Here is a 13,846-nt window from a genome sequence, read left to right on the forward strand (position 1 = left end):
GAAATTTCTGCCAGTGTTTTTGCTGCTTTTATGAAACATCAAATTTTTGGAGGTCATTTTTCAACCATTCCCACCATGGTAACCTGGTCAGAGCTTCTTGATCCTTACTTTCAATTAACATACAGCTTCAGGAATTGTTAAATCACTTTAAAATTAAGTTGCTGAGTCAAGAAAAACCTCATTGCTGAATATCTGGCCTGAAAAAGCCCTATGAGTACATTTATTACTTGATCAGAAGACTTTAAATGCCTAGAGAAGTATGTGGCACAGGGCAAGAAGCGTGTAGCAAAGTCAAGATAGCCTCTTGATTCTAAGATTGTAATCACTTGCTTTCTAAAAAGGTTAAGACTTTTACAGATCATCTATCTTAGTCCAACTACGTCATTTTATTCCTGAGAAAACTGGGGCCCAGAGATTGGAACTGACTTGTTCAAGGTCACACAGCTAGCTGAACAGTCAAAAGAGGACCCCATTTCAATGCTCTATCTACAGTCCCCAGTCATAGTGAAAGCACTATGTCACAACGTTTTCACTGTCCCTCCAACTGGCCCCACAAATGATGTTTTCTTCTCCAAATATCCTCATATTCACTCTCCCTTGGTCGTATCTATAGTGAATCAAGAAAAGGGAAAAAGCAGAACCAGGCACGGTGGCTCACACCTGTAATCCCAGCACTTTGGGAGGCCAAGGAGGATGGATCACCTGAGGTCAGATATTCAAGACCAGCCTGGCCAACATCATGAGACCCCCACTCTACTAAAAATACAAAAATTAGCCGAACGTGGAAGCGGACACCTGTAATCCCAGCTACTCGGGAGGCTGAGGCAGGAGAATTGCTTGAACCCAGGAGGCAGAGGTTACAGTGAGCCAAGATCGTACCACTGCACTCCAGCCTGGGGGACAAGAGCAAAACTTCACCTCAAAAAAAAAAAAAGAAAAGAAAAAGAAAAAAAAGACAAAAGAAAAGGGCAAAAGTGGAAGGTTTGGACAAGGGTTATTTCTGACTCAGAATCTTGAGGTCCTATAAAGCCTCTTACAGATCTATTTTTAACTAAATATCATGGATAATTAATTACAGCATCTTCTAAAAACTAACCCTGCAGATGGCTCTGTAGAATTAATGGGAAGGCAATAAAAGCTTTAGTGAGGAGATCAGACTGTCCATTACAGAGTGTGGGAGAGAATAGTCATTAAGGAGCCAAAGTCATTAGAGTCCTTTTGCCCTCTCTTCAGATACTAGGACTGGGGACTAAGAAAATTGGCAAAGAAATGGAAGAAAACAGCCCTGCATAACCATAACAAACAACACCACCATCATCAATAATAGCAACATCCCCTGCCGCAACACCACCACAAAGCATGGCTTAGAAAACTTACCGCAATATTCCTCAATAATGTTTACCAGTCCAAGAACTTTCTTTTTTAAAAAAGACCACAGCAAGAGAATATTATCCTTGGAAAATTTCAAAGCAATTACAAAAAATTCAGAAAAGTGAGATGGGAAAAGCAATATGGTAGATGCTTCTCAAGTGTTTTATTATTCATCATTACAATTTTAGTGATGAGAAAACTGAGGTTTAATTTAGCAAGGTCATATAAATTACAGTGTTATGCACTGTCTTCCAAACAATTGTAAAAATTGACAATGTGGATCAAACAGCTTAAAATTATCTATACCCTTTTACATTGTAAATTCATATCTTGGAAACCATACCCAAAATCTAATCATGGGATGGTCATGGTGGAAAACACCTGTAATCTCAACACTTTGGGAGGCCAAGGCAGGAAGATTGCTCAAATGCCTGATGGCAACAAAGTGAGACCCCCATCTCTACAAAAAACAAACAAACAAAAAGAACTAATTCTGAATATAGGGGGATAAACCTTTATATCCAAAGGTAGGCATTCAACATTATTACTGATGATGAATAATTGAAAACACATAAAATGTCCAATGATTGGGGAATTATTAAGTATGTCCACTTAATGGACTATTATTGAAGCTATTTAAAAGGAAATTACACAAAATTTTTTGTACATGACAAAATAGCTAGAGTGTCACACTATTTAAAAAAAGCAGAATATAAAAATCTGTACACAACAATTGTACACAAGTACAGCTATATGCAGAAAATTGTTTCGACCCCCAAAAAAGCCAAGAAAAAAATACATCGAAATAACTGTGATTCTTTTTTTTTTTTTTTAAATCTAGTTCTCGGGCTTAACTATTTATTGATTATTTTCTATGACATTAACACAGTTACGGAGTGCACATATGTGTAAATTTTAAAGTCAAAAATGAAATGATTTAAAGTCCTACTTAAAGCGGGGCATGGTGGCTCATGCCTGTAATCCCATCACTTTGGAAAGCCGAGGTGGGCAGATCACTTGAGCTCAGGAGTTCACGACCAGTCTGGGCAACATGATGAAATTCAACTCTACAAAAAAAGCTACAAAGTTAGGGCCAGGCGCTGTGGCTCACACCTGCAATCCCAGCACTTTGGGAGGCCGAGGTAGGTGGATCACTTGAGGTCAGGAATTTGAGACCAGCCTGGCCAACATGGTGAAACCCCATCTCTACCAAAAATACAAAAATTAGCCATGGGTGGTGGTGAGCACCTGTAATCCCACCTACCCAGGAGGCTGAGGCAGAAGAATTGCTTGAACCTGGGAGGCAGAGGTTGCAGTGAATTGAGATCGTGCCTCTGCACTCCAGCCTGGGTGACAGAGCAAGACTCCATCTCAAAAAAAAAAAAAAAAAAAAAAAAAATGTGACAAAAATTAGCCAGGTGAGGTGTGCTTCCCAGCTACTCAGGAGGCTGAGATGGGAAAATCAAATGAGCCTGGGAGGTCAAGGCTGCAGTGAGCCATGGTCCTGCCACTGCACTCCAGCCTGGGTAACAGGGCCAGACCCCGATTAAAAAAAAAAAAAAATCCCACTTAAGCTACTTATTAGCTATGTGATTCTGGGCAAGTTTCTTAACCTCCATTAGCCTCATTCTACCTCCTTAAAATTGCTCTGAGAATTAGATAGTGTACACAAAGCAGTAGGCACACAGTAGGTACTCAGGATATGGCAGCTAATAATAATCTTTTTGTTCATTTCCATATTTTTATAATAAAGTATGTTTATATTATAATGCAAACATACCAATAAACTCAATTATTACTTTTTTTTTTTTTTTTTTTTTAATGAAAACTGCCTAAGATCATGTAGTCAGTAAATAAACAAGTCAGAATCTGAACTCAGGTCCAGCCAAATCCAAGACCATGTTTCTAAATCCTACCATATCCCCATGAAGAAAAGTGAGCCAAGATATAAGGGTCATTGCTATGGATACAGTATGGTGGCAGGAACAGGATAGAAAAGAGAGCTCAGAGTGAAAGATTACTGGAGTCCAAGAGACCTTAATGAGGGAGAAAGAGTAAATGGCAGACAGGCCCGAAGCCTGGGCCTGCCAAATGATGCTCCTGAGAAAATGACATTCACTTCGCTAGATCTCTAAACCAATAGTCAGGAACATCTTGGGATCATTTTGTACCACTTACTTGACCCTGGCTGGCACTTAACCAGCAGTCAGTCTCCAGATCAGTCAGAAGAGAAATAGGCAAAAAGGTATAAAAAGCCCATGAGAATAGGGGCCTCATGTTCAGCAGTCTCCTCACTCTACATGAGTGCCACCTTCTTCACTCAAATTCCCCAGTGGAACCTCAGAGGGCCTGGGAGCTTTGAAAGGACACTGGGTTGTGCCCTGCTTTGTGAATCCTGGACCACTGAATGTGGAACTGAGACCAGGGCTCCAGGAAAGCAGCCAGTGTTAACACATCCCACATCCTTCTGTGTTCTGAAAAATGGCTAGACTGCAAAGACCACCTCATATATAGCATCAATCTCCATTCTTCTTCATGCCTCCCATAAGACTTGCAGGTGACTCCCTTGTTTACCTGCCTCTACAATACCCCAATTTTCTTCCATTTCTTTGAGATGTTCCTCATTAATAAAGGTTCTCCCTATGGCAATAACTTCCTTAATTGTCCAGTGCAGAGTTTTGGTGCTTTTTGTTTTATCGTCTGAGTTGCATAGGAAGCACCATGAAATCAAAAGAGATGTTCAGACTTCCCTAGCTTAAATGGACTGAACGTTACCAAGGTACATATTTCAGAAATTGAATGCTATATAGGAAGTTCTTAGAGAACGATCAATGTTCTTGCTTTCCATAGTATGTTTTTTTTATTATTATTACACTTTAAGTTTTAGGGTACATGTGCACAATGTGCAGGTTTGTTACATATGTATACATGTGCCACGTTGGTGTGCTGCACCCATTAACTCATCATTTAGCATTAGGTATATCTCCTAATGCTATCCCTCTCCCCTCCCCCCACCCGACAACAGGCCCCGGAGTGTGATGTTCCCCTTCCTGTGTCCATGAGTTCTCATTGTTCAATTCCCACCTATGAGTGAGAACATGTGGTGTTTGGTTTTTTGTCCTTGCAATATTTTACTGAGAATGATGGTTTCCAGTTTCATCCATGTCACTACAAAGGACATGAACTCATCATTTTTTATGGCTGCATAGTATTCCATGGTGTATATGTGCCACATTTTCTTAATCCAGTCTATCGTTGTTGGACATTTGGGTTGGTGAATAGTGCCACAATAAACATATGTGTGCATGTGTCTTTATAGTAGCATGATTTATAGTCCTTTGGGTATATACCCAGTAATGGGATGGCTGGGTCAAATGGTATTTCTAGTTCGAGATCCCTGAGGAATCGCCACACTGACTTCCACAATGGTTGAACTAGTTTACAGTCCCACCAACAGTGTAAAAGTGTTCCTATTTCTCCACATCCTCTCCAGCACCTGTTGTTTCCTGACTTTTTAATGATGGCCATTCTAACTGGTGTGACATGGTATCTCATTGTGATTTTGATTTGCATTTCTCTGATGGCCAGTGATGATGAGCATTTTTTCATGTGTCTGTTGGCTGCATAAATGTCTTCTTTTGAGAAGTGTCTGTTCACATCCTTCGTCCACTTTTTGATGGGGTTGTTTTTTTCTTGTAAATTTGTTTGAGTTCATTGTAGATTCTGGATATTAGCCCTTTGTCAGATGAGTAGGTTGCAAAAATTTTCTCCCATTGTGTAGCTTGCCTGTTCACTCTGATGGTAGTTTCTTTTGCTGTGCAGAAGCTCTTTAGTTTAATTAGATCCCATTTGTCAATTTTGGCTTTTGTTGCCATTGCTTTTGGTGTTTTAGACATGAAGTCCTTGCCCATGCCTATGTCCTGAATGGTACTGCCTAGGTTTTCTTCTAGGGTTTTGATGGTTTTAGGTCTAACATGTAAGTCTTTAATCCATCTTGAATTAATTTTTGTATAAGGTGTAAGGAAGGGATCCAGTTTCAGCTTTTTACATATGGCTAGACCGTTTTCCCAGCACCATTTATTAAATAGGGAATCCTTTCCCCATTGCTTGTTTTTGTCAGGTTTGTCAAAGATCAGATAGTTGTAGATATGTGGCGTTATTTCTGAGGGCTCTGTTCTGTTCCATTGATCTATATCTCTGTTTTGGTACCAGTACCATACTGTTTTGGTTACTGTAGCCTTGTAGTATAGTTTGAAGTCAGGTAGCGTGACACCTCCAGCTTTGTTCTTTTGGCTTAGGATTGACTTGGCCATGCGGGCTCTTTTTTGGTTCCATATGAACTTTAAAGTAGTTTTTTCCAATTCTGTGAAGAAAGTCATTGGTAGCTTGATGGGGATGGCATTGAATCTATAAGTTACCTTGGGCAGTATGGCCATTTTCACGATATTGATTCCTCCAACCCATGAGCATGGAATGTTCTTCCATTTGTTTGTATCCTCTTTTATTTCGTTGAGCAGTGGTTTGCAGTTCTCCTTGAAGAGGTCCTTCACATACCTTGTAAGTTGGATTCCTAGGTATTTTATTCCCTTTGAAGCAATTGTGAATGGGAGTTCACTCATGATTTGGCTCTCTGTTTGTCTGTTATTGGTGTATAAGAATGCTTGTGATTTTTGTACATTGATTTTGTATCCTGAGACTTTGCTGAAGTTGCTTATCAGCTTAAGGAGATTTTGGGCTGAGACGATGGGGTTTTCTAGATATACAATCATGTCATCTGCAAACAGGGACAATTTGACTTCCTCTTTTCCTAATTGAATACCCTTTATTTCCTTCTTCTGCCTGATTGCCCTGGCCAGAACTTCCAACACTATGTTGAATAGGAGTGGTGAGAGAGGGCATTCCTGTCTTTTGCCAGTTTTCAAAGAGAATGCTTCCAGTTTTTGCCCATTCAGTATGATATTGGCTGTGGGTTTGTCATAGATAGCTCTGCATGCTAAGAACTCTCAGTAAATTAGGTATTGATGGGACGTATCTCAAAATAATGAGTATGTTTTATTAAGATTTCTCAATCTCTTTACTTGATATTCTTTTGGGTGGCTGGGGGTTGTTAATCAATCCTCCCATCTCAGCCTCCTGACTACCTGGGATTACAGGTATGCATCGCTGAGCCCAGCTTTACTTGATATTATTGATATATTCTTGGTATATTCTAACTATAAGCTTGCTATATTCATGATATATTATGTCAGAATTATTATGTTATGTCTGAAGACTTTTTTCTTCATAAAGGTTGTGTTTATCAATTTTTATAAATATAATATTCACTCTTCCTTGAAAATAGTGTTATTATGATTATAGATTTTTTGTAAAATCTTTTTATGGATTGATATTTCTTTTGTTTTATATGCCACATAAATCCCATGTATTTTTCAGTTGCATTATTCTTCTGGTAATAAAATTTCATCAAGTCTTCCACTTTTGAAAATGATCAGTAATAAGTTGGCCACTGCCATTTTAAGGCTTTTCTCATCTATACATAGGTTTTTATGCTTTAATCTGATGCTTCCCTGAAAGCACCTAGAATCGGCTCCTAGGCTCAAGTGAGCCACTCACATTTGCCTTCCAAAGTGCTGAGATTACAGGCATGAGGCACCGTACCCAGCCCAATTATCACCTTCTCATATGACTTCGAGTCATGGAGAACTAAAACCTGATGGCCCAGATCCCAATAGAGACTTCTGATTACCTTGTATTTTCTCTTTTCCTCAAGATCTGAGAAGAAGCCCTATGAACTCAAGCCGAATAACTTCATATAAACCTCCAAGGGCTTATCACCACAGCAGAAGGTGCATTGGGCTAGAACTTTCCCCAGAAAAGCTATTGTCTGTGCTAAGAAAGTCTGGCAAAATATTTGGTCCATGCACGCCCCTATATGAAAGATAACCAATATTGTGAACAATGTCACCAACTGACATATAAGCTTAAGAGCTTCAAGATGTATAACCAAAAGATTTTCCCCCCACCAATCTCATGAAAATCACTGAACCTTTAGAATTCAATTCCTGGCTCTTTACTTAAATACAATCTTTTATATTAGTGCTTCTTTTTTCATTATAGCCATTCCTCTTTTAAGATGCCTGACCTCCAGGACTCTAAAACAACTGACATTTGCCACCACTTCTCAAAAGATACTTCAACTGGTTTTATAGAAGAAAATACCAACAAAAGCCCTCAAGAGACTATTTCTTAGTCCCTTCTTTATCTCAACCAAGAGGTTTATGATCTGCTGTGAGTTGTTTAGCAATGAATAATATTCACATTAAACAAAAATCAGGATCGGGGGACTGACAATGTTGAACCCTCATCTCTCAGAAACCAGTAATGGGTGGCTGATGGAAATCTCTATCTAGAAGTCTGACCTTAAATCAATCTTCTTGGTCCACAAAGGTGTTTCTTCAAATATGTTAGGATAACTGGAGTGGAAATGTGATTTACAGTCTGAGATTTAGAACACGACTTTTATTCCCCCAGGCATAAACAAACAACCCACTAAAACCCAATGGGTGACATTTTCTGGAAAAGATGTAACAAGGTAGATGCACAGAAGAAAAGAACTATGCTATCAGGGTTCACCTAATGGATGCCATGCTCTGGTGATGACAAGATTGAAATTTGAAGTTAAAATACAAGGCCCTCTGAAGATCCTCACCAAATAATCCCCAGGTACCCAGGCTGTAAACTTTAAGGAGGTATATTCACTCTCAAGTGCCAGCCTGTACTTGCACAACCCTGAGAGTAAGTGCCTCCTTAAATCGGAGCCCTAGCCACCTGCCTTGTTTCACCTTAACCCTGGAACTGACTCAGATATCACTTCTCTGAGAAGGCTTCCTTGTTTATTCTCCCCATCATCCTGTCCCCCAGTACATATACACATCAGTCTCAATTAGGGGCTACCATGTGCTTACCTCTACCATAGTCCTTATCACATTGTGTTGCCATTGTCTATTTATTTATCCACCTCCTTTAATAGACTATGAGATCCTTGAGGACAGGAAGATGTGTTCTATGTCTCTGAATCCCTTGTTTATGTCATTTAGTGGACACTCTCTACCTATTTACTAATGAACAAAAATACATATAAGGGATCCTGAGAAAAGAGTAACCTGGCCAGGTGCAGTGGTTCACACCTGTAATCCCAGCACTTTGAGAGGCCAGGGTAGGTAGATTACCTGAGGTCAGGAGTTCGAGACCAGCCGGGCCAACATGGTGAAACCCAGTCTCTACTAAAAATACAAAAAATAGCCGGGCATGTATTTACGCATGCCTGTAATTACACATGCCTGTAATCCCAGCTACTCAGGAGGCCGAGGCAGAAGAATCTCTTGAACCCGGGAGGCGGAGGTTGCAGTGAGTCGAGATCACGCCACTGCACTCCAGCCTAGGTGACAAGAGTGAGACTCTATCACAGAAAAAAAAAAAAAGTAAGCAGATTCTCTTAAGCCTATGTGGAAAACGAGCCTCTTTCTAGCTCATGGTGCTATGGTGACACTGCAAGTCATTTACCTATGCCAAAACTTGTATGATTGGGAAGTCCATGAGGACAAGCTTTATAGCAGATGCTCAATAAAATGTTATTGAATGAATCAATTGGGCCTTAGGAGATTCAGGCTCTAATAGCAAATCTGGTACTATGTAGCTGTGTGGTAACTTCCACAATCACATCCCTACCTCTGGATCTCAGTTTCCCCATCTGTTGAACTGAGGGATAAACTTGCTACTATTCTGTCTCTCTTTCTCTCATTGGTTTATATAAAGTGCTTACAATGACACCTGCTATTTGGGAGGACTCTAAAAGTGTCTGCTTCTCACATTTAATCTACAAATCCCATTTTCAAGCAAATTCTTACATGAAAGCCCAATATAAACCGCTGTTTCATTTGATCATGAAAGATGGGAGACACTGAGGATCCAAGGAGCACAGTTTGGAAAAGCTTGAGATCTGTCCTGGGGTTACAAAATGCTCGCTGATGTTATAAAGACTATGTAAAAATCAAGGCCCTGGGCTCCGCTATAGAGATTCTGATTCTTTAGGTATAAGGTAGGTCCTGTGACAGGATAAACAAGATCCTCAGGTGACTCAGATATGAAGTTATATGAGAAATAATGAACTAAATACTATTTAAGGTCCCCGCCAACATGGACATTTTACAATCCTACATTTTTCTTTGGTTAATTCGGGAAATATAATTTCAAACCAACACTGTTTTCCACAAATTACCTTCTACAGTGTTCCTAGTAGAATCAATAACAATGAATTATTGAGCACCAACTATATGCCAGACACTGAGCTAAATCATTTACAGACACTCTCTGATATAAGTATTATCTGATTTGCTCCTCATGACCTTGTGAGGTGGATTATACTTCCCCACTATACTGATGAGGAAAACAGATGCTCAACAAGCTCAATTAATGTTGCCAAGATCCCATAGCTAACAAATAAAACTCACATCTAAGCAGACACAAGACTTCTTAGACACCTGAGATTTCCTTTGGTTACAGAGACATAGAGGTAAAGACAAGGCAATGCCAATTGAAGGCATAGATGTCTAACTCTAAAGCAGTGAAAAAAGTCACGGTCAGATCAATGACACATGGCCTCCCACTTGTCCCTGTTAGACACAAACTACTCAGAGTAAGTCATTGAGCTGATCATCAGGGGGAGGAACTCTTCAGAATCCTCGGGCTTTCTCCATGAGCTCCAGGAAGCACTGTCATTTCTGCTAAATAACAAGTACCTACAATGCTACTGAGTGACCTTTTGGAGCCAATAATGAAAAATTTTTAATGAGAAGGCCCACTGCACATATAATGTGAAATCCAAAAGGGTATCACAATTCCATCCAAAGTGTGCTTTAAGCAATTTTTTTTCCAGTGAAACAAGATGTATTGACTCAGGGCCAGCAGCATTGGCAATAGGAGGGCATGGCACACTCTGCGTTCTCAGCTTCCAAAGCAACTGCTCTTTCCCAACAATAGCCTCTCAGTAGGGTCCCCAATATATTTCTCAAAGCCTCCAGAGAGCCTCAGCCTCAGCTGTTGGAGTACTGGCTCTTCCTCTTACTACCACCACAATTCCCAGCTTTCAAAATGAGATTCAACAAGGACAATGACCATGACAGGCCAATGAATTTTCAAAACCTCTCTTCAGTCCTCAATAATGAAAGCCAGTTCATTAAGTCAGCATCCTTAAAAGCAGTGTTCAAATGATAAGTAGGAGCTTCTGAAATTGGCAGGCAAATGATCACTGAGTTAAAGAGTTATTATAAATCATACATTAAGAAGCAAAAAGGACGGGCACTATGGCTCATGCCTGTAATCTCAACACTTTGGGAGGCCAAGATGGGTTGGATCACTTGAGGTCAGGTGTTCGAGACCAGCCTGGCCAATATGATGAAACCATGTATTTATTAAAAATACAAAAATTAGCCAGGCATGGTGGCGGGTGCCTGTAATCCCAGCTACTCGGGAGGCTCAGGCAGGAGAATCGCTTGAACCCGGGAGGCAGAGGTTGCAGTGAGCCCACTGATCTCCAGCCTAGGGAACAGAGCAAGACTCCATCTTAAAAAAAAAAAAAAAAAAAAAAAAAAAGAAGAAGCAAAAGACCGGGTGTGGTAGCTGATGCCTGTAATCACAGAGCTTTGGGAGACCAAGGTGGTGGGAGGATAACTTGAGCCCAGGAGTTCAAGACCAGTCTGGGTAAACAGAGCAAGACCCTGTCTTTCTTTCTTTTTTAAAAAAAAGCAGCAAAGATGTCATAATGAGCAGCTCTGATGGAGCCCCACAGACCCCCACAGGAACCTGGCATCACCAAGGAGTCATTTTTCTTTTGTTTATAAGTCATTTTGCTCAGACACACACATCCTTTTTCCTGCATAGCACTCATTGACATTTGCAGTGAGGTTCATGGGATTAAGAGAATTAAGGCTCAAAGTTCAACATAAAGGAAGACATGAGAAAAGTCTCAGATCTATTGGTGGCTTTGGTATAAATAGCCACCTGTTCAAAATCAGACCCTTATACCAGAAAAAGGAGCCATTTATGTAATTTCATGTACCATGTATCTCCCAATCTTCCAACTGACAGGCAAGTAGCAGTTATTTTTAAAAAGAAGTACAAAAATATCTTATATTAATAATAATGTTGAAGTACCTAACATTCATTTAGACACTATGCACACTTGGCATTACCTCATCCTCACTTTACAAGATAAGAAAATTTAACACTTAGAGAGGTGAAGTTACTTGCCAAGGTTACAGAGCTATTAACATGTAGAGGTAGAGTTCAAACTTGGGTTACTTGATTCCAGAGCCCATAATGTTAACTTTTAAATAAGTCACGTACTTGGACCTGGATAGATTTAGTGAAGTAAAATAAAATGGAGTAAATAAGAAAATAATACAAATACAAATATCTGACTCACTAGTTACACAGTCACATTTAACCAAAATGGTCACCAATCTAAATCTAAAAAATGTTCATTGAAATATTACTTATAATAGTGAAAAATGGAAATAAGCTATATTTCCAATAATACCTAAATATTAAATGAAGTATAGCTCTCGTAATAATGAAATTTGAATGTATCCATTATTCATCCATTTACCAACATTTCATTGAGCATCTACTATATGTCAGGCACTCCTTTATGTGCTGGGAAAACAGCAGTGAACAAAACAAGGCCATACAAACCACCCATAAAACTTGTGAGAAATTTTAAATTACATGGGAAAATGCTTATAATAAAATATTTGGTTAGAAAGATAATATTATATATTTAATATGAACTACATTGCATACAAAGAAAACAGATATATGTAGAGAAAAAGACTTAAAGGATAATATAAAAGTATGTCCAATATGCTATTTCTGTGCAGGAATATCTTCCTATCATAAGTAACTTATACTTTTATATATTATTAAAATTGACTACAATAGGCATTTATTAATAATAATACATTTTCACATTTTAGTTCCAGGGCTAATAAATATAACTGTGTTACTAACTTGTTCCAGTAACAACAGATCATTCATAATAGCTCTTTGGTTCAGTGTTCTCATCTAGCAAATGCTCTACACTAACCCTTTAACTCAGGAATCAGCAAACTTTTTCTTAAATGGCCAGAAGATAACGATTTTAGGCTTTGAGGACCATCCAGTGGTGGTCACTAATTACTCAGTGCTATTCTTGTGCCACAAAAATACCCATAGAAAACGCTTAAATAAATGAGTATGGGTATGTTCCAATAAAACTTTATTTACAAAAGCAGGTGGTGAGCTGGAATGGGCCCAGGGGTTTGTTAACCTCTCCTCTTTACCTTCATAACAAATAATACAAACACAAACTTCATTTGACTTCTACTATTCAACCTCCTCTTTTTAACATCTTTGATAGATATTAACCCCATTTGACGGAGGACAAGATGAGACTCAGAGACAGAAATATCTTGTCCAAGATTATACAACTAATAGAGTTGTTGAATCCAGTTCCCAAGAGAGATGCCAAGCAACCTGTTCCTGATAAGTTGTAGATACACAAATGCTAATTTAACACTTTCTAGGGAAATTTGATTCCTTAGAAGAATCTAACCCCAACCATTTTGGGAAATAAACCAAAAAAGTCCCCCTTTTAATATATCCTTTAGGAAAATAACTATGCTTTAAAGAAAAGGTCACTTGCAGACTGTCTGAGTCAAAAACCTCAGTAGAAGTTTAAGGGTATCTTTTGATTGCTGTCGTGTGAGGAGGAAATGGGACTGGCAGGGAAAGTTTCCTTATCCATCCTAATCAACCTCCTAGGGCCTTGGCATTGGACCCCAGTGGATGAAGACATACAAGTGCTCTGTATCTACAAATCAAAAAGACTACATGGTCTCAGGGCTGCCTCAACAGGTATATGACCACATGTAGCTGAAGACTTACCGATGTTAATTTCATCATCAGTCAGAGTGTCTCCAATGAAATCAAACTGAAATGACTGCAGCGTCTGGGAAAATTTCTGAACAGCAGAAGAATAATCTGCAAAGGAAGGGTAACAAGAGAAATGTTCAACAATGCTATGCTTTGATCTATTTCCTCATCTCTGTAAGAGCAGATAAAAGAAAACCAAAGGTAAATGCTCTGAGCAGGTTGCAACTAGCATTTAATGAAATAAAACGAAAGATTAGATATGCAGTAGAAGAAAGTTTCAACAACTAAAATCAGAAGAAGAAAGGATGGGGCATCTCAGTAAAGTCCTTAAAAGTTATGGGACATGTTTTTATCCTCAACACCTCTCCTCTCTGACCTGTTCCACTCAGAGCATGGAAGACATGAAACTACTTAGATATACTCTTAAGAGGGTCTCCTCACACATTTCCTAAACCCCTATTATGGGCAATACACTAGATGCTTTCCATTTTATACATGTGGAGTT

The 13,846-nt window shown here is 39.1% G+C and overlaps 1 protein-coding gene across 2 annotated transcripts in view; it reads right to left on the reverse strand.

Moving 5' to 3' along the window:
* OPHN1 (oligophrenin 1) overlaps positions 1-13,846 on the reverse strand; it is a 383,582-nt gene that overhangs the window by 239,984 nt on the left and 129,752 nt on the right. For both annotated transcript variants that reach the window (XM_055266931.2, XM_055266932.2), the window contains exon 3: positions 13,354-13,449. In XM_055266931.2, coding sequence (XP_055122906.1) covers positions 13,354-13,449 — 96 coding nt within the window. The remainder of the gene's footprint in view (positions 1-13,353; positions 13,450-13,846) is intronic.

The sequence above is a fragment of the Symphalangus syndactylus genome, chromosome X, assembly GCF_028878055.3.
Source record: "Symphalangus syndactylus isolate Jambi chromosome X, NHGRI_mSymSyn1-v2.1_pri, whole genome shotgun sequence".
Lineage (NCBI taxonomy): Eukaryota > Metazoa > Chordata > Mammalia > Primates > Hylobatidae > Symphalangus > Symphalangus syndactylus.